The following is a 25,550-nucleotide window of genomic DNA, read 5'->3' as shown; positions in this document are numbered from 1 at the left end:
CAAAGGAAAACGCACAACCGAACTCTCGTGCTCTTTCTCCTGGTTCTTGCTGTCACTCGCTCCGCAGTCCCGCCAGGAAGTGCGGGCACAGGAAGAGAACTCGATTAGGAACACACTGGAAATGTGCCTTATACACTGAAACGACTTACATTTCACACGTGACTTTATTCGGGGGAACCACGTAAAATGTGTCTCTTTAATCTTAACTGACCCCCCTCCAAATTTACACGCTCCACAATGGCACCTATTTTCCCACCAAACTCTTACAAACTCCCCGGAAGACAGGGCAGAAGGCGGAACGAGAGAAAGGTCGAGTGAGGCTCAGGTTTTATTGAAATGCTCCAGTGTTATTGTCCTTCTTCCCCGAATCAAACCGACGTGGGAGGAGGCAGGTCCGGGACTCCCGCCGCCCGTCGGTGGCCGGGGACAGCGCCGGGGCCACCGCGGCGGGGACGAGGCGGCAGCCGCGGGCCACAGCGCCCCCTCGCCGCCCGCGCGCACGACTTCGGGCCGCGTCGCCGCTCAGCCTGCCCGGCTCCCGGGAGCCCCAGGACGGAGGTGGAGGGCGCCACGGTCTGCGCCGCCGCCGCTTTCCGGGAAGGGCCCGGAGCCCAAGCCCGCGAGCGTTTCTGCCGTTTCCCAGAGCTTGGCCTCCAGGAAACCACAGCTTCTTGAAACGTGCATGTCCACGCCGACTTGTTCCAAAGGCATCGGCCACTGTTGGGACAAGAAACAGAAATGTGACAGTGCTAACCATCACCACCCCCGGTTTTTCTTTCTTTTTTTTTTTTTTTGAATGCATACCTGGGGCAAAGGGGGGAGGGGATCCACCGTAAACCTGAACGCTCACTGCCCAGGTTAATGGTTCCGTGTGAGCGCGCTTTCCGGGCACTTACCCGGTTGGCCCTGCGTGCCGGCCCTTCTCTTTAAATCCAGCTCGGAGGGCAACTGAAAGCCACAGAAGCCAAGTGTACGTCCGGACGCAGACGCTCCACAGGCCTGAACGCCCTCCACGCCCGTGAGCGAAACATCTAGGTCCCTGCTCTCGGAGAGAGGCGGCCTTGCGGCCCGGGGCGCAGCCGAGCGCTCCCCGCGGTGACCCGAGACGCAGTTCCAGCGAATCCAGGCCACCGTCGCAGGCGGCCGCGCTCCCAGCCACCGCGTCGAGCCTCGACACATGCAGCCTGTTCTTTCGATTGAGTTTTTAAAAAGAAGACCCAGCCAACTTTAATCTACGAAAAGGGAAAGTGATTTTAAAAAAATCAGAGAGCTTTAAAGCGAAACGGAGTTTATATATCCCAATAACAATGCAGAGCGTTAAGTTTTAATGTCTCTGCGTAGGCATTTTAATTTGCTACAGTCACTACTAATAAAAACGGCATGTAGGGCGATTCGACTGTTTAATAGTGCAAGGTAGACGGGTTTTATTAGTAGCAGGCAGCAGTACGGAGAATTCAGATTTCAGTGGAGGAGTGTAATTGCTGGGGGATAAATACACTCGGAGAAGAAGCTGTCTTCAGAATCAGCAGCGCCGAGCTAGAGGCAGAGGGAAGAGCCTGGCAGCCCTTTCTGGAGATGCACCCTGGGCGAGTCGAGACCCTCCAAAGCCACGTGCACATGTCTGGTTATACACTTAATTGATGTCAAAATCGAGTGTATCGGAGCTTCTGCTTCTGCTCCAAACCGGGGATGTTTTTGTAATAATTCGCTGTTTTCTTTTCTGCCCCTGGCAGAGATCAGGCCCAGGAGAGAGATCGGGGGAGGGAGGGGGAGGGAGGGCGAGGGGGGGGCAGGCCCAAATGCTAATGAGACAACAGCAGGAACTGGTCTTTAGAAATGGAAATACTCAAGCCAGTCTTCCTTGGAGATAAAAATTAGACCTGATTTTTTCACTTAAACTATGTAATTGGAAGCGAACCGAAGGCCTGTAACCTGATCTGTTGCTGTTTATGTTGGTCATCCAACGTGTGTCTGTCTCATTTATGGCCTCTTCCCGGCCGAATTCCCTCCCAGGAAGACCACAAATGCCGTGGGTCCTGTCAAAGGCATGCTCCACAGGGCTGCTGGGGCCTCTGGCTCTCTCTCCTTCTCCTTCCTTTTTAACGCTAGGATAATTGATTTAAAATATCTGCCCTGAACTGAATTAGGACGTCCTGCTTGGGGTCACAGCATTGTTGAAACTCCCCTGCTGGGTCCTCACAGCGGCCCAGAGTGTGTGGGAAGTAGTGGGGGAGGGGCGGGGCGGAGGAGGGTGTGTTGGGGGGGAGGTGGCCAGTGAGGTGCGGCGGGAGCGGGCTGGGGTTTGTAGGCAGCGTGGGGGGACAGGTGGGGGCGAGTGGTTTGGGGGCTCGGGGGAGAGGCGGCTCGTTAAAGGGCCTGGACCGCACCTACCGGGAGCCACCCACCCGCAGGCCAAGGACGGTGGGTTCTGCTCAAGCCCGGCACTGCCGTTTACAACTGGTCCCCTGGACCTAGGGAAAGACAGACGCACCCTGACTGCCTCGAAGGTGCCGCAGGCGACCAGGCCGCAGACTGGGGCCTCATGGTCCCCGCGCTGCAGCCGCAGCCAGCAGAGCGGCCGCAGGACGCGCGCGCGGCGCCCGCGCGACCGCGACCCGAAAGCGATAACTCTGGTCACTCTGAGAGCTGCCCAACCAACAGGGGGCTGCGGGAAGGGGGGGGGGGTCTGCGGGCCGGAGCTCCCAGCTACCGCGTTCTCCCCCTACAGGTCACCCACCCGAGACGGCCGCCGAAGAAGTGACACCTGTTGTGTGGGCCACCCCGCCGTATCCGCATACACCCGACCCCCCGTGGACCTCCTGAGCGCCACCGGTGACCTCCCCAACCCTCGGCCCCCCCAGCCCAGTCGCCAGACGCCCGCTTCCGCTGGCCCGGCCCCTGGAGAAGGTATGGGGAGAAGGGTGTTTTCGAGGGACTGGGGGTCCCAGGGCCCTTTGCTAAGCATCTCGCTGCTGGGCCCTGCGAAGCACCTCCCGAGTCGCCTGTTACCTGAGCTACCTGTGCTGCCGACTGCGCCGCCCTTGCCACCAGCCTGGCGTTTTCTCGTCCCTTCCCGAGTGACAGCGAGGCTTCACGTCGCGCCAGAGGCGGTCTGTCCGGTGACAATCATTCCCCCGAGTGTTTTACAACACAAATCCGAAAGAGGAGTCAACTTATTAAAACAAAATAAAATAAAACCCTTTGGGGGGGCTGCGTCTTCCCGGACGAAGCACTGGAGGCGTGGGCTAAAACGCTTCCTAGAGCAGAAAGTCCTAACACCCCGGGACCAGCTTGCCACTACGGATTTCGGGGCAGAAAGCTCACCTCAGGGCCCTCCTGGCAGTTCGCAGCGAAAGTGCCCCGGATCCGGGTCCCGCGGGGACACGCCGGGCGGCGCGGGGCCGGAGACCAGACGCGAGGCCACGCGGGGAGCTTCGCACCGTGCGGCAGGCAGGGTGGACGCAGGAAGGTGGAAGTGAGAGCCACGCACGGCACCCCCAGGAGGACCCGGGCCTCGGGTGCCACGCTCCCGCCCCATCACCCGCGGCTCTCGGCCCTGGCACTAGGGTCCTGCGCTCAGTCACCCGGGCGGAGAGGGGGCACGGGCCGTTCGTCCCCCCAGGTGGCAGCCCGGCGGCCTCTGCCGGCTTCTCGCGGGCCAAGCTGGGGGCGGGGCAAGGGAAGGGGGCCAGCGCGGCGGGGTCTGGGGGGCTGGCAGCGGAAGGTGGGAGGGCGGGTGCCCGGAGTCCGCGCGAGTGGGAGGGGGTGCGCACTGCTCGGCCCCGCCAGGCTGCGGGGCCGCGAGCCGCGGGCTGGGTCTGCGCGAGAGTCGACTGCGCCACAAAAGCCTGCGCGTCGCCACCGCCTCCTCCTCCCTCCTCCTCCTCCTCCTCCTCCCTCCCGCCATCCGCTCCTCCACCCCCCCGCTCCTCCGCCCCCCTCCCTGGCCCGTCTCCGCCCCTCCCCCGGCCGCGGCCTGGCGGCTGGAGCGGGCGAAGCGGGCGGGGCAGGGGAGGGGGCGGGCGCCCGAATATGCAGATGAGCTCGTGACGGACAGCTCCGCGTTCCAATGTCCCTCGGAAACTCGAGCGCTCCTTCCTCAACTCCTCACTCCCGAGTCCAGACTCCCCCAAACCCCGACCGCCGGCCTGGCGCGCGGCTGCGCCCACCGGCTCCGCGCTGCCGCCGCCGCCGCCGCCGCCGCCGCCGCCGCCCAGCCGCTCCCCCGGCCCGCGGGCCGCCCGGGCTAGTGCGCAGGCCGGCCTGCCTCGGCCGGCGGTCCCCGCGCCCGCCTCCGCCGCGCCGCGCCCCGGCCGGGCGTGGATGGAGGGCGCCGCGCGCCCTGCCCGCTGCTCGGCGTGACGCGGGCCCGGCGCCCCGCGCCCACCATGTCCTACCCGCAGGGCTACCTGTACCAGGCGCCCGGCTCGCTGGCGCTATACTCGTGCCCGGCGTACGGCGCGTCGGCACTGGCGGCGCCGCGCAGCGAGGAGCTGGCGCGCTCGGCGTCGGGCTCGGCGTTCAGCCCTTACCCGGGCTCCGCGGCCTTCACCGCGCAGGCGGCCACGGGCTTCGGCAGCCCGCTGCAGTACTCGGCCGACGCTGCCGCCGCCGCCGCCGGCTTCCCATCCTACATGGTAACCGCGCGCGGGCGGGCGGGCGGGCGAGCGGGACGCGGGACGCGGGACGCCGGGCGCAGAGACACTGATCGCGGCGCTGGAGGAGCGGGGCCGGGGATCCGCGAGCTGGGCGGCGGGGAACGTGCCGTGGGAGGTGTCTCCGCAGTCGCCGACTGGGGTCGCCGCGCTGCTGGCGGGACGAGAGTCCAGAGCAAGAGGCAGGGCGGTCGGCCGGCGACGTCCTGAGCGCGGGCCGAGCCTCGCGCTCCACGCCCTTCCCCTCGGCTGCAGGGGTCATTTTCCCCAAGAGCCTGTGAAGTGCGACTCCGCTGGGGTCGGGATGGGATCTGTCCTGGGTGGTCCTTCTTTCAGGCGCAGAAGCTCGGCCAGGAGTCCAGAGCGGGCCGGGGCTCGCTTCTTTCGGCGCGGGGCGCTAGGGTCGGCGCCACTGGGGCCTCCGGGGCGATTACCGAGTGTTTAGCATCTACTTGTAGGAGCTTGGGGGTCACCGGGCTGGGGAAGGGAGGGAGCATCGGCAGAGGCTCTGGGGCCCGGCCCGGCCGCCAAGATCTCAGCCTTAATCTGTCCCACAGGCCATGCTTCGGAAAAACGTGTCGGCCGGTGTTTGGCCAGCTAAGTGCCGCCTCGGTCCCCTGCGCACCGAGAGCAGCTCCTGCTTCCCCGACCCGGGGTCGGCCCGCGCTCCTCGGGGTCTGCAGCTCGGCCCGGCCGGGTGTGGCAAAGTGCGTTTTAGATGGTGGAGGCCGTAACGGGGGCTGGTGGCCACCTCCCGCCCTCGGCGGAATTCCAGGGCAGCGATGGAGTAGCTGGGGCCTCGGCGAAGGCTGTAAAAGTCTCGAATTTAAACGTTAAAGGCTGAATTAACATGCTAATTACCACGTATTTGAAGAATTCGAAACGGTGACTGGCTTCTGAGTTGCAAATTGGATTTGCAGAGCTTTAGGATGGTGAATAGCGGAGCGGGGGCTCTGGGGTAGTTTTTTAACCACATAAGGGCGGGGGAGGAGGAGTGGGGCAGGCAGCCGCACTTAACATCCAGAGAAATTTAGATATCAAGAAACTACCTGTGGGCCTGTATGTGCGTTCGTATTTGTGTACGTCTGTACCGGCGGCCCAGGGGCATTTGGGGGAAGATGTGTCATTTTATGAAAGTGAAATAGTTGGAAATTTTGAGAATAAAACCATATCGCTTTTCTTGATCAACAGCTGGCCTTAAATTACCCGCTGCGTCCTTTTGCTCTGTTGCTGCGGGAAGCGCAGCTCTAGCGCCGGAGGCATCGTGGGAAAGGCGGTCACGGGCGGGTGGAGGGGTCGCCTTGGCGCTGACGCCCGGCAGGTCCCCAAGGGACCCGCTCACCAGGCTCTTGTCGGTTGCAGGGTGCGCCCTACGACGCACACACGACCGGGATGACGGGCGCCATCAGCTACCACCCTTACGGGAGCGCGGCCTACCCGTACCAGCTCAATGACCCGGCCTACCGCAAGAACGCCACGCGGGATGCCACGGCCACGCTCAAGGCCTGGCTCAACGAGCACCGCAAGAACCCTTACCCCACCAAGGGCGAGAAGATCATGCTGGCCATCATCACCAAGATGACCCTCACGCAGGTCTCCACCTGGTTCGCCAACGCGCGCCGGCGGCTCAAGAAGGAGAACAAGATGACGTGGGCCCCCAGGAACAAAAGCGAGGACGAAGACGAGGACGAGGGCGACTCGGCAAGGAGCAAGGAGGAGAGTCCGGACAAGGCGCAGGAGGGCACCGAGACTTCGGCGGAGGACGAAGGTGAGAGGGGCCGAGGCGGGCGCAGGGTCGCAGGAGCTTTCTTCCCAGGCGGGGCGCCAAGCTGAGGTCAGGGAGGATGAGGTCCGGGGTTGGGGGTGGGGGCGCGGGTGCTGCCCGCCCGACGCTCCAGGTTCGGGCTTGGAGTCTCGGCCGCCTGGTAGCTCCGGGGCCGAGAAACTCCTCGGTGAGCGCGTCCTGGGAGGTCACGCTCTCTCGAGGACGCGGCTCGGGTTGGGTCGAAGTGAGGGAGCAGTTGGGGCAGAGAGCCCCCGGGTGCCACAGACCGTGCCCGCGCCCCTGCAGGGATCAGCCTGCACGTCGACTCGCTCACGGATCACTCGTGCTCCGCCGAGTCGGACGGAGAGAAGCTGCCGTGCCGGGCCGGGGACCCCCTGTGCGAGTCGGGCTCGGAGTGCAAGGAGAAGTACGACGACCTGGAGGACGACGAGGACGACGACGAGGAGGGCGAGCGGGACCTGGCGCCGCCCAAGCCCGTGACCTCGTCGCCGCTCACCGGCGTGGAGGCGCCGCTGCTGAGCCCCCCATCCGAGGCCGCGCCCCGCGGGGGCGGCGGCGGCGGCGGCGGCGGCAAGACGCCCCTGGGCAGCCGGACGTCGCCGGGCGCGCCGCCGCCCGCCAGCAAGCCCAAGCTGTGGTCTCTGGCCGAGATCGCCACGTCGGACCTCAAGCAGCCGAGCCTGGGCCCGGGCTGCGCGCCGCCGGGGCTGCCAGCGGCCGCCGCGCCCGCCTCGTCCGGGGCGCCGCCGGGCGGCTCGCCCTACCCCGCGTCGCCGCTGCTCGGCCGCCACCTCTACTACACGTCGCCTTTCTACGGCAACTACACAAACTACGGGAACTTGAACGCGGCGCTGCAGGGCCAGGGGCTCCTGCGGTACAACTCGGCGGCCGCGGCCCCCGGAGAGGCGCTGCACGCGGCGCCCAAGGCTGCCAGCGACGCGGGCAAGGCGGGCGCGCACCCGCTGGAGCCCCACTACCGGCCCCCCGGCGGCGGCTACGAGCCCAAGAAAGGTAGGCGGCCTGCGGCCCGCGGGGCCCTGGGGGAGGGGGCGCCGGCGGGTCCCCGGTTGGTGAGCACCCTCGAGGAGCCGGGGAAGGGGCCGGGGGACCTGTAGGTCTGGCCAGGGAAGCTTTGTCGCTTACACGAGAACAGGAAAAAGACAAGACGTCTTTGGACGGTGGTTCTTGGACTACAAGTTAGCAGTGAAGGGGTGGTGAGGGCAGAAAGGGGGCGGAGGGCCAGGCGATCCTGCCTCGCAACGGGACTTGCCCCCTTATAACTGAGTTTTCATTTGATTTATCATTATTACCGTTATTAGTATTCTCGTGACCGTTTTCATTTGGGCAAACACAAATTGCCACAAGATGCAGCTGCCAGCTTTCCCCCTGCTGACTGAGCCTAAGCTTCTGTATTTTCTGTCCCTTTATAGAGTCTCAGCTGAATCTCCTCTTCCGCCTTTGGCTGAAAGGAAACAAAACGTTCTAGTTCTTCCCAGAGGCCTTAGTTTTTAAATCTTCAAAATAGAAAACGAGAACCTATTTTCTTTCTCTCCTTTTCTTTATATCGTCTATGTTGCTCATAATTCAGGCTTGAGCTGATAAGACCTGTAAAAGGAGTCGAGGGGGAGAGAAAATGAGGACGCGGAAACGTGACCGAAGTCTGTCTCAGGCAGTGGTGGTGGAGACAGCGGGCTCCCCCAAACTGCTTGCTGGGCGCAGGGGGCGAGGGCGTTGCAAGCGTGGGTGTGCGGGCTGGTGGCTGTGCTGCTGTCTGGGAGACTGATGGCTCTGGGGGTGGGTTCTGACTCACTGCCCCCTCCCCTGACAGATGCCAGTGAGGGCTGCACCGTGGTTGGTGGAGGCCTCCAGCCCTACGTATAGAAGGGCCGCACGCAGCAATGCAAGTAAGTGGGCTCCCTGGGGTTCCCCCCTACCCCTTGGGGAGCCTCCCCGAACCAGTTGCCCTGTAAACTTGCTTAATGTGTATTTCTTGCTTTTCGTCAAGGGGTTTGAGGACAGAGCACTGCAATCTTCCCCGGTTTTTTTTGTTTTGTTTTGTTTTGTTTTTCCCTTTAAGTGGGAGAGGATCCATTCTCTTTTAGAGAGAGAGTCCCTCTTTTTCTGCTCAAGTTCTGCTTTACAGAATCACTCCTTTAACTGGAATGTATTTATTGCACTACTGCTGTTGTTTTCTCTTTGGAAAAAATAGATTCTTAAAATCTGGGTATTTGTATGCAACTTGGAACTTTTTTTGTTTTTTAACTATGCTAGACCCTTAATAGACACTTGCTTTGATGAGCGAGTGCTCCTGAAACTTGGGGTATCAAACCCCTTTATAGATGATCTTTGCAGAGTCAGACTGTAGAGACATAGAAGGACTAGTCTAGTCTTTTATCAGGCTTGTCCCTATGTCCAGATGGACTAGATAGGGCCGTGCAGTTCGCCTGGCTGACAGCAGTAACTCAAAAAATACCTACTTTACAAGTAGGCACAATTGCTAATCACAGATCTTGAAGATGGGAAAGATGCAAAACCATTTCAGATGGACTCTTTTTTAGAATATGATGATGTTGGCATGGGACTGAAGGATTTGGGATGATTTGGTTTTTTCCTTGGTCCACAGGTAGGTGTCACAATTGCTTTGGAAAAAAAAAGTCAGCAGGCCATTCTCTCTTCCCAAGTTCATAAATATACAGATATATAAAACAAAAAATGATCTCTAAATCCGGACCACATCTTGTGCCACTGTAAAAGAGAAGGATCCACAGGGCACTGCCAACCCACAGACTCTATTGGAACAGACTTTTGTTGGACATATGTGAATTTGTTGGCATAGTATAGCTTCCCCAATGTATGTGTGACTTTTGAAAACAATCTTTTTTCTCAGGATATCTTGAATTGATCACTTCATTGCCACGGTATATATTCTATAGGTGTGATAGGATTTACTGTAAAGTTTATTTGTAAAAGATGTACACAGTAGAAATAAAACGTGATTATAGAACTTGAGTACTTAAGAAGTGGAAACAAATTTGATATTTATTTTTATAATGATATAAAGCTTCTAGTAATTTATGCAAGTTGTATTGCAATGGAATCTAAACCTTTTGTAAATAAATTCTGCCTGGTTTTTATTTGAACATTGCTGGTTATATAATCTTTGTTGGTTGTTTAACAAGAATTCTTTACTAATTTATATCTTAAATTGTAAATAAAAACAAACTAGTCTACAACAATTTGGTGTCTGGGGCTCATTTGTCCTGGAAGAGTGATTTGGGTAGGGAGTCCTGGTGATAGTAGCCCCTCTGCCCAGGTGATCTGACCTCAGGCTTTTTAATGAAAATGTGTAAAATAATCTCTCCTTTCTCCTGCTCCTACAAAAAGGCAGATGGAAGAGAAGTACACAGTAGGGAGAATATGTATGGTTTTAGGTTATTTATATACACATGCATTGCAAGAAAATTCAGATTTTGTGTTCTGAATATGAAAACGGCTTGTTAGTGTACATTTTAAAAGCATGGCAAGATAAAATGATCTGATATGCCTATGCATTAGGATCCATTTTATATTTATTTCTGGTGTAGGCTTATTGAACCTTCTCAGTAACTAGAGAATTGTGATAACATGGATAATAGTTACACCCTCACCATAAATTATTGAGGGAAATAATTGTTTATTATAAGCTTGAATTATCCAAATTGGAACAGATTATTCAGATTTATTGGATGACTTCTTAACTCTCGTTTTCATATAACTCACATTAAACACACGGTGAAAATCTGGGAGGAGAGATTTATTTTCCTTGCAGTGACTCTTACCCTTATCCTGGGGGGAAAGAAAAGTTTAAAGAACCTTAGCCTATTGCCTCATTATTGTGTTACTATCTAATTATAGGACAAGCCTAGAATTTGTAGTCAGGGAACATATTCCCTTTGATTAGTATCATAAAAGCAGCAAAACTGTCACTTTAATTTTCAGCAAAATTATATGGATATCCATATAATATAATTTCAGAAAAGAAATGAACAATCATTTATTTCCTCTCCAAAGATAAATTGAGTGAATATAACTTACAGTTATAAAACAAGAATAATAGCTTCTTAGATTGCCCTTTAATCAATCATACACTTATTTTTCAAGAGGTTCATCTATTTTATTCCATGATTAATAATGTTGCAGCCTGAGAGCATTATTGGATCCCAGCGGGGGTCGTCCCGGATGCTTTTAGCTGCTTTGGAATGGTCAGTTGGGGTTCATTATGGGCTGATATTGAACAATTTATAAAATCTTGTCTAAACATCTGCCAGCTCCGATAGGCCGATGTGTCTGAGGATGGGAAATTGCTGGACCAGTTGATATTGACAAACGGATCTCTCTCCAGTGGCTTTTTGTGCCTTAGAAATTAGTGGCCTCTTGCTGGGGTCTTGTTAGAAAGGGTATTTGAAAGTAATGTTAGATACTTGAGGCAAATCCAGGGGGCTGTGAACTGGTCACAGAGCCATGCCTATGGGGAGGAACGGTGGGGTCTGACTGCCAACAGAGACGCAGGCCAAGGTTTCGGTTTTCTATTACTTCTCAGGCATTTTGTTGGCTTTGAGTAGATAAGCATTTGGAGGTTAGCAGAAAGCGAATCTCTGGGGTACACAACTATTTTTTTCTCCTTCCTGCCTCTCCTAGTAAGAGACCTTGACATGTTTGGATCTGAGCTATCTCTTGGCAACAGGGAAGATTTTTCACGTGGGCAGCCTGGTTACTCTGTGGCAGCACGTCTGGAAGAAAACAAATTCGAGTCTGTGGACATAAAAGTGAGGCGGGAGCTCCTTTGCCTGTTTTTCTCTCAGATGAAACCTTTGTAGAATTACTGTGAAGATAATGATTTTCCTTCCAGCTAGCATTTGACATTGCCATACGAAGGCGTTAAGTAGTTTTGCTTTTACTAATATTAGCTATATTTCCTAAGTCAGCAGGGAATACAATGCACATGGCAGCAATATCTGCTATATGCAATATTATAATTTGAATATTTGAAGACTTCAGTGAAAAGTATGAAAGTTAACAATATTTAACAAATTAAGCACTGAAAGACCATGCCCCCAGTGAGGATACACAGCGAGGGCACTCCATCTCTTAAAGAAGTGTGGAGTGGAGAAGTAGGAAACCCAGGCAAAAATTGATCTCCCTTGCACATGTTCAGAAATTGAAGCCTGGATAAAAGCTGTCTCCCTTTGGAACTGAAGATTGTTTTACCTGGACATGTGATCCCTTCCCTACACACACACACACACACACACACACACACACACACACACACACACACACACACACGCCCTCGCTCAGGGACAACGCATACCTTTCAATGGGTGAAAACTCAAAGCAGCGCAGGAGATTAGCCCAGGCTAACGAATCTTCTTTGATGTTTATAAGTCCAACAAATTATCAAAGATTTCCATAACTTACCCACCCTGCCTCCTGACCTGAATTTCTTTCTGGAAAACGTGATTTTGAAATGTGCTCTAAGCACATAAAAGCTGCAGGTGTTTAGCGGGATCTTTTTAAGGAAATGCAGAGTGAGTTATGGTTTCTCCACGCAGATCCTTAGGGAAGATGAGGGAGAAACAGAGACAGAGATAGAGACACAGACACAGAGACAGAGAGACCCTTCTTAGGGAAGGAAGTTGCTGCGTCTGATTTTTATCTTTTGCTTTAAAATCTAGCTAATCAAACATTACGTCCTGGCCCACGAAGACTTTCGCAGATGTTAGCGGAGGCGAGGGAGGCGCGCAGTGGCGAGCACGCGGGGCCTTGGGGACGCGGGCCTGGCCCGGCCTCCCGCCCCTCGGCTGGGATGCAGCCCGCGATCCGGCCGGCCGGCCTCTACCCCGCGCGGCCCCGGGTGCTTTAGAGCAGATTTATCGGAATTCGTGCTTTAATCTCAGGTGGGCCCCGGGGTCGGGCGCTGCCGAGAGCAAGGGTAGCGCTTGCCCGGCGGCCGCAGGCTCCGCTCCCGTCAAATGTCAACATTTGTTCCCAATAAAAGAGTTATTGTTTCTGCAAAGCTGCCGGGCAACTGCCTTTGAAACTTGAAAAGAACTTCATCCACCTTTGTCTGCGGCGAGGCCGCGGGGGCGGCGGAGAGGAAGGGGCCGGGCGCCCGGGCCGGGGCTCCGCGCAACCCGCATCCCTCGCTGCCGCCGCCCCCGCCGCCGCCGCAGCCGCCGAGCGGGTCCAGGAAGCGGGGAAGCGGCCGGGTGCCCGCGAGGCTGTCCTCCGCGCGTGTTTATCCGGCATCTTTGGACCTGGCCCGTGCGCACCGCTGCGGAAAGCGCGGACGGAGCAGCCGCCCTCCACTGGCCGCGTGCGTTTTAGGGTCATTTAAAATCGCACTGAAATATTATCAAAGAGGCTAAGAGTCAAGTCGACCCTTTTGTTTCTTAACGTGACGGAATAAACGTGCCCTAAACTTTCTCTGCTCGAGTCGCAGTAAAGAGACAGTTTGCAAAAATCATTACAAAGCCATTTATCTTTTCAGTCGGAGGCATCCCTTTTCAGATGTAAATAATACGCTGGATTATTAGAAAGTTCCTCCAAGTAACAGTCTACACTGATTATCCACCATATACTTTTTCTTTAGTTTCCCAGTGCATTGAAAATCCCAAGGAAAACATTCATTTTAACCCCAAACTAAGGATATAAATAGACCCATTAAATATGTGTTTTTACACTGCCTTTCACAAAAATAACATTTTAAACATTAAAAAAAAAATGTGTTAACCCAAGAGACAATCTTGGGAACAATACACAACAGTCTGTGATATGTGGATATTATGATTAACATCATTTGAATTTCTACAAATCGCAAAGGGGACATATCCCTTTGATGTATTTGCAAACCTTTATGTAAGTGACAAATCCCTGCAGATATTTTAAAGGCTTATTATAAGGAGAAGTAATCTATGACAATATAATTTTCCAGTTGCTGGAAATTACTTTCTATTGGCCACGATGAAACCACACGCCAGCCCTTCCCTTTGCTTGGGCTAGAATGTTAGGAAACCGGTGTTTGATGCTGTGCACTTGGATGCCAGGCATTGGTAGGCGAGGGAGACACCACTTCTACCCCCAGTTTGGGGAGCAAATACCCCCATTTTCATGCTCTCCTCTGCTTTTTCACCTGCATCTCCTGCAAACAGAGGGATATAGTCTCAGCTGGCACCTACACCCTCCACCCTCCAGGCAGAGAAAATAGGCTTGTATTCCCTCTACTGAGGGCAGAGTGTTCTTGCTCTTTCTAAGAAAGATAACAATTGAAGCTGTTAGGAAGGAGGACTCTACTGGTAATATAATGCAAATGGGATGAGTCAGGAAATCTGCCGTCTGTTCTTTTGCAACCCCAGGTAAAAGGAAAGAGGAAGAATGATTTTTGTTTGTTTGTTTAAGTGTGGCTCCAAGATAATAAGGAAGTATCTTTTAAAAAGGTGTCCCGATGTTACTTGGTTCTAGATGAAACTGAAAACAAATTAAATCTAAGATTCTTAAAGAAGCAGCTGTGAGGTTTGGGGCTGCCTCCAAATGGGAACTGAGTGGATCTTCATAGGCAATGCCCAGAGGGGAGAAACAAAATAACACTACACAAGCACTCACGTTTTTTTAGGGGTGGGGGTGGGGGGAATTGACAATTGATTGTAAGTCCTGATCAATTATTCACCATTAGTGTCAACAACCGGGTTATAATTACCTTTGGTTATTTTAAAGAATATATATATATATTTTTTCATTTCTCTGATTGGGTAATTAGTTAATGTTCTTGAGTAACCATTTTAAGAGATGATCAGACCAGGCCCCTTCTGTTGGTGACCTTTAGGGAAAACACACATTCATGCTCTCCTTGTCAGCAATTCCCTCCCAGCCTCCATTCTACTAACGGGCACCTTTATGTCCCCCCTCTGCCATAAGTAATGATTCGGGAGGAAAAGGGGAAAATGACAGACAAATAGAGTGCAGCTGGAATTAATAAGGCTGACCCAAGTTAGTGGGGCTGGGACTCGCAGCCGCAGGTCTAAGCAAGGCCGGTAAAGGTGCCAGCATTTCCAGCCTTACCCCTCCGAGATCAAGAAAAAGCGCAAAGCGAACATTTTAACCCCTGAGATTTTCTAACAGGGGAAGGTGGGCTGGGGGAGGACCCCTGTTTTCAGGCCCTGCTCCTACCAGCACAGTGGGACCACCCTGGCCTAGGGATGGGAAGGGTACCGGGCGTTCGTCCTGAGCAGGTGCGGGTCCCGCGGGACCCGGGGGCGTCACGAGCCCTGAAAAGTTGGGAGGTGAGTTAGCAGGTCAGGTGGGGACAAGTAGGCGGCCCAGGAAGACAGGGGAGGCCGATCGGTGCCCCGACGTGCTGGGTGGGCAGAGGCAGTGTCAGCCCAGGAGGCCGCTCCGCATCGTGCGCAGGGGGAGCCGTGGGCGCCGGCGGCCCCGCGTGAGGTGCGTGACCTGGAGGCGCCCCGCTCCCGGCCGCGCTCTCCACAGGGACCCCCGGGGGCCCGAAGTTCATTAAGGGCCTTTAACCCAGGGTCGGTTCTGAGCCCACGTTTGGCCCCTGCACAACTACTACAATCATTTCTTCAAGGAACTGTCTTTCCTCCACGGTCTCCAGCCCCCTGGGCCGTCCGGGCTGAGGACGTCCTTCAGCTGACACCCCTAGACCCATTTCTGTCCTACCGGCCTCCAGGGCTGCGCCGCCACGTGTGCGCTCACTGGTCACATCGAGGCCCCCAAAGGCAGCGGCCAGGACCGAGGCGGGCTAGCAGAGCAGCAGCAGGTCCAGGGACCGCGGAGAGCGCGGGAGGGACCGCAGGGCCCGGCTGGGAGCCCTCGCCCGGGGCACTGGGAAGTGCGGGGGGCGCGGGGGCCGCTCAGGAGAGGGCAGAGCCCCCGCCCAGATCTCGCTCCGGGAGGCCCGGGTCCAGTGGCCTGCTGATGTCCTCCCGCCACTTCCAGGCCCCGTCCCCTCGAGGGAGACGGTCTGGCCCTTCGCAGCCTCCTTAGGGGAGGCCGCAGCCAGGCGCCCGGGGCCCGTCCACCAGCCTGCAGGGACGCGCGACGCCTGCCAGCTCCCAGCGGAGGCCCCATCCCGGGCTCCTCCGACGACTCCCGCCCCCGGCTGCACTCCGCTAGCCCCCATCCTGGCCCTACGCCTGCTCCCTCCCCTGGACAAGTCTCCCCTCCTCCTCCCGGCCCCTCTCGCGGGCCCCCTGTCCTCCAGCCCTGCTCCGGACACCCTCGCGGGCGGCTGTGGGTGCCGCACCCCTGCCCCTCAGGAGCGCGGGCGTGCGCGGGGAAGGGGCGACGAGTCCACACCCCAGCTGCCGCAAATCGAAAGCACTGCCTCCAAGTTTAGGATGAGGGAGGGTCGGCTGGGCGCCCTCCCCACGCCCAGGAGGGAGGAGCCGCCGCCAGCCTTGCTGTCCGCCCCCTTCCCTCGGTTCTTTTGCGGGTCTTTACTGCACGCACAAGGCAACTGCGCGGTGCTGGGAGCAGAGCTCGAGGTGATATTCGCTCGGCAGCTGAGAGCACTTGCCCCGCACCGGCGGCTGCCTTCGTGGCGCGCGCCCGGAAGGTCCCGCCGCGCAGTGACCGGGGCGGGGACCCCGCGCGCCCCCAGCCGCCTTCCCAGGACTGCGCGGAGGAGCCTGACTGCACAGCTCGCCTGGCGGGGCCGCCCCTCTGGGACGACCTGGATAAACCTAGCCAGGGGCCGGAGGGCGCTCGACTGAGCCGCTGGCGTCTGGGTGCGGCTCCCCGCAGGCCAGTGGCCTGAGACATCTCTTCTCCTTTTCAGGGAATTTACCAGGAGAAGTCAGGGTTTTATAGGCCCGATCAAGCAACTTTAGTTACCTCGACACACTCTCCCTCCCCCCCACTCCCGCCCCGCACTTCTCTTTAAGAACAAGCTGGAGGGCTGCCTGGAGGTGGTGACAAGCCTACGTGGACGCAGCGGAGTTCACGGCCTGGATGGGGGCGCCCGCGAGCGGCCAGGTCGCCTGGGTTTCGTCCAGCTACAGCTCCTGAGGACAAGCTCTAGAGTCAAAGGCGGTGGGGGGGCGGGCGTCCTGGAACCCAGCCTCACTGCCAACACTTCATTTCTGGGACTCCTGGCTGCCAGACCGCACTGTGGCCCTCGTTCTCGGGTGGCCACTGGCGACTTTGACTTGGACGCTCAGAGCTGGTAGTGCCGGGGCAGGACCATGGGAGCAGCGCCCCCATCCTCCCACCGGTAGGGAGAGCGTCCCCGAGAGCAGGACCTGCAGGAGGCCCCAGCGGCCGCGGGGGAGGCTCTGGGGTGGGGCTGGGGCAGTGAAGTTTGGGTCCGGGGAGGCGGTGTGCTTTGTAACCTTTGGGAGTCGGGCCCTGTTGTTGATCTGGGTAAGTTGTGCCCCCGACCCGACCTCGGCCCCGTCCCTCCCACCATCCGACTCCCGGGGGTAACTCGACCCTGGAGGTCCGTACAGCCGAGATGGGGAGATGGTGGACCGGAGCGGAGATGGTGGACGGGAGCCTGGACCAGCCCGCCAAGGCCTGGAGGCGGGAAGGGGGTGGGGCGGGAGGCAGGAGGCGGGGCCTTGGGGACCCCTGGGCCCAAGTGCGGGGCAGATCGGGCGCCAGGACGCTAGTTTATTTAAATAGGAGGCCCAGGCCAGTTCCAGGTTTATTCTTTCTGGCTCTCAAGCAGTGGAAAAACAATCCGTTTAAAATGATTAGTGATACTCAGCCCCTCAAATAATAGTGAGTTAGGTGGTAATGGGCCCAGATGTAAACAGGAGTTACTGAAAGGGCCCGCTTCCTCCGGGAGGGCCTGTCTGCGGTGGGTGGGATGAGCCCAAGCCCTGATGGGAAACACAGTTGGTTTAACCTCTCCGTGGGGCTGGACCTCTTACGAAGCAGGCGCTGAGTCAAGGCTGTGCTTTGAAAGAAGATAAAGCCGTCTTGCCAGGAGTCAGCACACAAATGAGTTATAATGTAAACTTTTCGACTGACGTTAGATCTTTAAGTAGAAGCAAATGATGTGCTCAGGTGCTCGAAGCCCCTCCTCTCCCTGCCTTCCCCGTGCAAGCTCGGCAGAGTGCGCAGCGAGAGGCTTCGCTGCAGGTGGGCTGTGGGCTGCAGGAGTGCGGCGGGCTGTCCCAGGCTGGGTGCACTCCTGGCCTCTTACCTCGAGGTAAGGAGAAGCCGCTGAGAGCACACCTGTGGGAAAGGGACCAGTCGTGTTGCTAACTCACCGCGGTGTTGGGAGGCCCAGGAGGCACTTCTTTTCTGGTAGGGGCTTATGCACAGGAGTACTGGCAGCCTCAGGCTGGGTGCTTAGAGGCAGGCGCTGACGACTGTGATGGGGTCCTCGCCTGGAGGGTGTCCCGCATGAGAGGATGGGGTGCAAGCTCCGAGCAGGGCGGGCAGGCGCCTGCTAAGCAGGGCCCCAGTGCTGGCTCTGGACAGCGGTCCTACAGGAGGGGGAGTGCCTGCACTCTGCTAGGCAGAGAACCCCGGACAAGGCAATGGAGGCCGGTGACCTCCACAACCTAGGCAGGGGAGGGAGTAGCGCTCAGCGATTCCGCCGTGGCCCTTTGTGTGCCCCAAGTGGCTCTCCTCCCAAAGCCCAGCTCCTCCTGCCCCGGAGGCTCTGCCAGGGTACTCCGTGCTCGGCTAGGCTGGCCCTGGCATCACTATCCACCTGCCCCGGTCGGTCCACTCACAGACCTCATCCCAGCGCGAGGCCCAGTGACGGCCATGCAGGGGTCAGGCCAAGAGGATAAATGAGTCCCCTTCAGTGTCCGAATCCTGAACATTTGTAAATCAGGCTTATAAACTGTTCCATGCAATATGTTTTAGCTTTTCTACCTGGGAAAATACACCTTCAACTGACAACAGTCACAAAATATGTGCAAAGCATAACTTGCACAGGAGTCATCACCATATCAAAGAGGATTGAATTTAATGATTACTGTGCACGTCTGAGTGTTTCATTCTGAGGGGTGGCAAAGCTTGGATTAGTAATAAAGACTGTGTAATTCATAAATTATATATTTATTCATTTTTTTCCTTGTCTTCTTTGCAGCAGGATCACTCCTTCCCTTGTAGTAATCAAGATTTTCATATAATTTGTGTTCCACTGACAATAATGATTCAAAAATTAAAAAGTAATTGTATTCAAAGTGTACATTTAAGTATATTTTCAACAGAAACTGTATAGTAAACCACATGCAAAAAGTAAGAATAAACTTAACTGGATGTTCTTTATTTTTATTTGCTAAGTCTGGCAAGCCTATTACTGATGAGATACATTAAAAATATTTGTCTAGTGAGATTTTTTCGTACATGGCTTGGAGGAGAGGTGTATGGAAGGGAGAAATTGAGGCAGAATTGACAGAACTGAATTTAGTGACTGTGAGTGGATAGAATTAGAGGTGTAAGGTGGCTCGGGTTCAAGCCAGACTCCCATCACCCTGTGGTAGAAAGCAGGCAGACCTTGTCTTTATACACAGAGACCTCAACAGTCCTTCCCACCAAAGGATGGCCCTCCAAGCCCTCCATCTCGCCTTTCTCTCATGAAAACCCGTTCCCAAATCACATGCTCCTCTCATAAGTAAACGCTGCTTTTTTAAAACGGTCACTTTACCTTGGCATGGATTTGTTGACAGTCACCCACATTCAGGGATTTTATGTTCCACATTAAGTGACTTCATGCATTAATCCAATGGACCTTAAGCCAGGATGGCACTGGAGTCACCTGGAGAGAGATTAGGGGTCCATTGGTCTGGCAGGGCCATGGGTGCAGGACTGAGGTGAGAAAACAAGAAAAAAGAAAACGCCTGCAGTGGAAATTCAGGCAGCATTCGAGTGGTGGAGCCCTGTGAGACAGAGCTGGGGCCTCTGTAACATGGGTGTATTTCCTTCAGGGCAGATCGGGGATGTGATGATCCCACAAGCTCTTGAAAGTGTCAGACGTTTCCAGAGGCCACTGACGTCCTGCAAACAGAGCTGTGCGGAGACAGTGGCTTAGCATGGCCACCACAGGGTGATCAGAAAGCCCTTTGGTTTCCATCAGAGGCAGGGAAGTGTCTGCATTATAGGTAGTGATACCCAGGGTAGGAAGAGGCTTTAGCCCTGCGGGCACACAGATCATCCTTCACCACACTCAGCAGGAAGGAGGGATGCTGGTGTTCAAACCTGGGCCCTGACCCCTTTTGTGCAGACAGTTTGATTTACAAGCCTGTGTGTTCCAGCGTCAGCCAGCTCTGAGATCCAGGAACGCGATAGGTAGGGAGCCTTCCTAGGTTTGCCTTGTTGTGAACTCAACACAGTGAGTATGTGTCGACTCAAGTGTTTACAGATAGAAAAGGTAAGGAACAATATGATAGAATCAAAGTGATAGGTTTGGTCGTGAGGCTTTTCCTGAGGTCTGGAATCTTGGGACGTGTAGTCACCTGCGCAAGCTGCTTTCCAATTGGTTCATGTTGGAATCCTGGGCTCTTGGTAGTGGACTTGGGTTTCTTTAAAGTACTTACTTTTCAGTTCAACAAGAATTAAAAGCAGGAGAAGCAGGATGAGTTTTGAATAATTTCTTGTTGGATTTCATTGTGTGGTTGATTCACAGTCCCACCAGTGAATCCAAGGGTGTTATCAATGAGCCCCTTAGAATCCACCGTAAACCTCTAGGGGACGTGGGTTTCTTAGGAGCTTCCTATTGGCATCTGAGAATTTCAGTCACTGTGCAACCATCGAAGTATGTATTTGGAACACAGTGATCTTTGGTCTTCGGTCCATGGTCTTCGTCCACCAGCACAGAGCAGAGTAATCCTACGCCCAGAGCCCGGGCCTGTCCATTTCTCGTTCATGGTGGCTACCTTGCATGTCTGTGGAAAGACATCGGGGTTTGTTCAAAGAGACCGTGACTTTCAAGTAGTAATTTATGCTCTAAGCAGAGAGAACTTGTTGAGAAGGAAGAACGAGAGATGCACTGAGCCACAGACGCAAATGAAATTGAACATTGTCCTTGCAACAGGTTTTTTAAGTCTTTACTGAATTTGTTACAATATTGCTTCTGTTTAATCTTTGTTGTGTTTTTGGCTGCGAGGCATATGGGATCTTAGCTACCCGGCCAGGGATTAAACCAGCACCTCCTGCATTAGAAGACGAAGTCTTAACCACTGGACCACCAGGGAAGTCCCAAAACTGTTCTGATGGGAAGACACGTGATAGTGGAGAAGCGATGCCTGAGGTCCGCCTCCTCTGTCCCCTTCTGCTGCCTCTCCCCTTGTCTTTGGCCTTCCCTGTGACCCTCACCTCTCTGTCTGCCCCCTGCAACATCCAAGCACTGGGATCCTGTTTCGGAGGCCTGCTTGCACCAAGCTGTTCTACACTGACCTCCAAAATATCGCAGACCTAACAGTCTCTTGGTGGAGGGGCTGAGGGGGGACCCAGCTGCCTGCAGAATCAGACCCGAGACTCTCATCCCCCAGCAGGACCCGGACCGCCAGCTTCCTGCATAATCCTCCTCATTTCCTTGCCTGCTCTTGTTTGAAAACACATCTTTGTGCTGGGAAATTGCGCATACTGCGAGCTGCAGGGGAAGGCTGTGTAGACAGTCAGGTGAAGGAGGCAGTGTAGAAGTTGGGTGCAGGTGGCAGTGTGAACAGCCCGGTGCAGGAAGTAGTGTAGACAGTTGAGTGCAAGAGGCAGTGAGGACAGGTCCTGGAGGCCAGGACCACAAAGCCGTGGTCTCCGCCAGCACCCTGTGTTCTCTCTCCTCTGTGACCTCTGACCTTGTCTGGACCCCCTCCACACGGCGCTGCCTCAACTGCTCTTTAGCGCAATTTGTTAGATGCAGATGACTAGCATCTATTTTAAATATGTGTCCTGTGAAACACTCGTGAAATGATCCTGGAGTCTTGAAATGCCACGTGCAGGTGAAGTGTCTGCAAGGTGAGAAGCCGAAGAGGGAGCAGCTGGGGTTCCATTCCCCTCCAGCCACCTGCTGGCGGCTTCTTGCGGGTGATGACTGGCCATCTCCTGCACGCCTCCAGCTTTCTTTATGCAGGAAGTGAGCAAAAACATGTCTTCTCACCTGAGACATCTTCTAGTAAAATTCTCTGGGGTACGTGCTTAATCCCTGTTAGGTAAGAATTCAAAGGGGGCTTACGTGGATAAAACAAGTTTGTTTACTACATTACTGAAGTTATGGGCTTTTAACTGCCATGGAAGAAGCAATGGCTTTTTAGCAATTACATCAATTAATTTGACAACTCTGCTTATAAATACATTTTGTGTATGTTATAGCCAAAAACTTAAAACTGCAGGGAACAGTGTGTGTGTGTGTGTGTGTGTGCACACGCGTGTGCGGGTGTGCACGCACGTGTGTGGATGTGCGTATGTGTGTATGCACGTGTGTGTATGCACGTGTGTGCGGGTGTGAGTGCACATGCGTGCGCGGGCGTGCACACGTGTGTGTGAGGTGTGCACGCGCGTGCTTGCGTGTGTGTGGGTGTCGGTGTGCGTGGGTGGGGGTGTGCACGCGCGTTTGGGGGTGTATGCGCGCGCGTGTGTGTGTGCGCGTGCGTGTGTGTGTGTGTGCGCGCATGTGTGTGCTTGCGTCTGTCCACACAGGCACCGGATTGAGGGGCGGGGAAGCTTTCCCTGAAGCACGGCTTTACTTCCGGGCCCTTTTTCCACCTCACAAGCCTCAGCACACACACATGTTGATCGGGTGGGCAACTCAATGATGAAAAAGAGACTTTTATTAACGTTAACTGCTATTAATTTTAATGAGTGGCCTTGAAAGAAAAGTTAAATAGGTAAGTGCATTTGAAAACTTTCCTCTCAACCCAGTAGTTTAGTTGTTTAATCAGTGGCTACTAATTTGCTTCATAACTCAGACAACGTTGGGCTGGGAAAGGAATAGATCAGAGGTGTGTTTACTCTTTGGCTTCTGAGGAAATTTTGTTTTGGGGTGATGGTGGTGGCGGCACGGTTATCCCACATGGAACGTGTGGAGGGAGGCATCATTGTGTCGTGCTTCTGCTGACTTAGCCCTGGGCTTCTGGAATGGAGCAGGTGTAGTGGGGGGAGTCTCAGAGGACAGAGGTTGGACGGACTGAGAGCTGCCAGTGACCCGGGAGAGTTTTCATTCAGCCACTGCTAGGCACAGCCATTCCATCCTTACGTGTCAGTTTCTGTGACCCAAAATAGACCCACTCATCTAAAACACACGTACATTTTATGGCTAATGTCTAAACCTCAGTTCATTCCAGTGATCTGGGTGAAGTTAAGAAGTTGGAAGGTTCAGTAGTTTGGAAGAGAAACTGGGGAATCTCATGGAACTTGCATGGGGTGGGGGGTCTTTTGGCTGGAGATGCTTTACAAGCAGAGCTGGAGTTGACCCACATCCTTGTGGATTAGCTGTATCTCCTTCACCTGGCAGACCACGTCCAGTATCTCATTTAAACAACATCCCTCAGCCCTCTCTGGGTTGATGCTACTTTCTTCACGTGGTACACAGGGGGCACCGGAAGTTCTGAACGTTTTGTTTGAGGACACGCAGTTAATAAGTAAAGGAAGTAGCTGCCGGTGTTTAGTTAGCGCTTACTCTGTGCACGTGCTGTGGGTTATCTCACCTAATCTTCCCTACAACACTACAAAAGAGTCATGATTGTCGTCTTGGCTTCACAGGTGAGACACCTGAGATCTGTGAGTTGCCCAGATTAACCCGGGGCGAGGGCTGTGCTGTGGATTCCACCGTGGGCCAGGCGCCAACCCCACGCTCCTCGAGTGGTCCAGCCGAGACCTGCTTTTCCAGACTATTTCCCCTCCCTGCAACACAAGCCCTCAGCGCTGTCCCCGGCCTCCCCTGCTGCCAGCCTTTGAGCAAACGAAGGTCATGGATGAAGTGAGGACAATGGGTTGGGGTCGACCAAGGGTGGCGGGGGTGATGCATCCTCGTGTCTCAGCTTTGCCAGAGGGAGTGGCCCAATAAATGCCCACTGGACCTGTAGACAGGTGCAAACACAGCAACGTGATATCCTGCGTGCAGCCTGCAATTTCCTCTGCAGATGGGGAATGGTGGAAAGTCCTTCTTGGTTTCAGTAGAGCAGCTGCCAGCATCATTTTCTCCTTAAATTTTTCTACAGCAAGTTCACAAAAGAGGGCTTCAGGGTTTGCAGAAACAAACAGACACTCTGTAACATCCAAACTACCGCCCTGCAGAAAGGCAGGAATGATGGTGGTCTCAGCCCTCAAACCTCGGGGGCTCACCTGGTGGGGGAACCACCCTCTGCCATCCTCCAGGGGTGCTCACCTGTGCTCTCTGCCCGGGCTCAGCGAATGAGGACTAAGAGGGCCTCTGGCCTTTTATCTTCTGGAACTGGAAACTAAAATTTTAGCCCTTGGTTTCTTTCCTGAGACCTTACAGTTTTTTGATATGATATACCTCTCTCTGTGTCTCTGTCTGTGTCTGTCTGTCTCTCTCTGTTTCTGTCTGTCTGTCTGTCTTTCTACACACACCACACATACACACACACTCACCCATGGAGTTTAAATTTCCAAGAATGAATCAAAATGTGAAAGAGAGATGAAGTCTAGAGCCGTGGCTTATGCAAACATTGCTTGAATTTACTCTCTTCTAAAGAGTAAACTGTTAGCTTCCAGTTGACCCGAGTTCCACAGGACGCCCCCCAGTCTCCCTCAACTTACATAGGCAGGCCCCATCTCTTTGCCCTTTCCAGTAAATTCCTTTCCTTTTTTTTTTTTTTTTTAATGGCGTGTTCTTGGCACAAACAGTAGTTGAAATTGCTCAAACCTTAGGAATCAGGCACAATATCTTTGCCTTTTGGTTTCACACACACACAAACACACACCTTGTTAAGTTCTCAGGGCAGCCCATGATGCTCCCCTAATTGCACACTGAAGCTGGGCCCCTCAGATTCCTGCCTCACCTGCACAATCTAATTTGGAGCAGGAGGTATGTCTACCTTACATCATGTGGAGTAACAGCCCTTAAGCAAGATGTATCAAGTTGACCGAGTATTTCAGGAATATTTGGGGACTGTCACTCATCACCCGTCAGCAACTCGGCACCGTTTGTCTTGCACCAGCTGCCTGGGGAAAGACAGGCCCGAGTGGAGTTCACTCTTTCCTTGCGTTACTCTGTCTCTTTCAGATACATCGGGAGCTGAGTGAGGAGGGTCCATGTGCCTAATTTCAGTGGACACGCATCTCCAGATTCTGAACACAAGTAAATCTTTCAAGTTCAGGATGACGGGTAAAGACACCACTGGGGGCTCAACAAGCGGGGTGCTTCTGGGGAGTGATGGGCGAGGGTTGGGACAGGGGCCTGAGGTCGTCTTCCCCCAGCACAGCCTCCTGGTGACCTGGGTCCCCCTCCTGCTGTGTAACCTGAGCATCCTGCTCCCAGGCCTCTCCATGGGGGCTGTCCTCGTCCCCGCCCCTCCGGGCACCGCCTGGTCCCCCTGACAGCGCCCCTGGGGGCAGCGGGGATGCAGCGTCCCTTCCCTGTGGGGGGCAGGGAACGTCCCGGGAGAAACTCTCCCTTACCTGCTGTTGGCTCCACTCTTGGCCCCGTGTCTGACTCCTGTGTCCCAAGGAATCATTGTAAGAGGGAGTAGTTTGAAAGCCACATTTTAAATGTGCCTTTATTGAGTATCTTGTGATCTGAGAAGGCGTGGGAAGGGCTCGTCGAGTGAGGGGTCAGACGCGGCCTCCCTCAACTCCCCGGCCTTCTCCGTCTCACCCGTGCCAGAAGCAGGTCATAGGAAACCATCCCTAAAGCCATATCCACACAGAGGCACTGGGACTCGGGGCCTTCCCGGATCAGGCAGCCCTGCAATTCTACAAAATTGAAAGAATATCAGATGACATAGTCATTAATGTGTTATCTGGAAGGAATGTCTGTTTTCATTCTAGAATTCCTTAGCTGCAAAGTGTACATTGTGGTAACAAATTCAAGATTATTTTCTCATGAAAAGGCTGTGTTTAAAATGGAGCCCATGTGAATATAAAAAAGAATGTGTGTGTGTGTGTATATATATATATATATATATATATAT

General features: G+C 54.7%; 1 protein-coding gene and 1 long non-coding RNA gene across 12 annotated transcripts in view; one reads left to right on the top strand and one right to left on the bottom strand.

The window, feature by feature from the left end:
- Nucleotides 1-145: 145 nt before the first annotated feature.
- Nucleotides 146-4,548, bottom strand: LOC309623892. 4 transcript variants are annotated; one of them, XR_014241704.1, is made up of 6 exons: nt 4,410-4,548; nt 3,325-3,432; nt 3,010-3,172; nt 2,392-2,471; nt 897-1,232; nt 146-717 (listed from the first exon to the last, which is right to left on the bottom strand). It is a non-coding gene; the product is annotated as an uncharacterized lncRNA (long non-coding RNA). The 4 variants fall into 4 exon arrangements; XR_014241706.1 differs by lacking the exon at nt 4,410-4,548 and having other exon boundaries at nt 3,019-3,172; nt 3,325-3,884; XR_014241705.1 differs by lacking the exons at nt 2,392-2,471; nt 4,410-4,548 and having other exon boundaries at nt 3,325-3,884.
- The window catches only part of IRX2 (iroquois homeobox 2), a 38,363-nt gene continuing 15,319 nt past the window's right edge, over nt 2,507-25,550 (top strand). Inside the window, exons 1-6 of one of the 8 annotated variants that reach the window (XR_014241703.1) lie at nt 4,022-4,637; nt 6,018-6,423; nt 6,727-7,452; nt 8,270-8,345; nt 11,119-11,246; nt 12,156-12,522. Coding sequence is in view for 7 of the 8 variants with exons in the window: in XM_082381213.1 (XP_082237339.1) it covers nt 4,389-4,637; nt 6,018-6,423; nt 6,727-7,452; nt 8,270-8,322 (1,434 nt within the window). In the remaining variant the exon portion in view is untranslated. Of the gene's footprint in view, nt 2,908-4,021; nt 4,638-5,212; nt 5,588-6,017; nt 6,424-6,726; nt 7,453-8,269; nt 8,346-9,064; nt 9,582-11,118; nt 11,247-12,155; nt 12,523-18,547; nt 18,736-25,550 lie in introns of those variants that run through there. The other 7 variants (XM_082381216.1, XM_082381213.1, XM_082381211.1 and 4 more) reach the window with 7 other exon arrangements.

The sequence above is a fragment of the Balaenoptera borealis genome, assembly GCF_965194805.1.
Source record: "Balaenoptera borealis genome assembly, chromosome: 2".
Taxonomy (NCBI): domain Eukaryota; kingdom Metazoa; phylum Chordata; class Mammalia; order Artiodactyla; family Balaenopteridae; genus Balaenoptera; species Balaenoptera borealis.
Note: the sequence above shows the minus strand (reverse complement) of the source record. Positions and strands in the feature narration are given on the sequence as shown.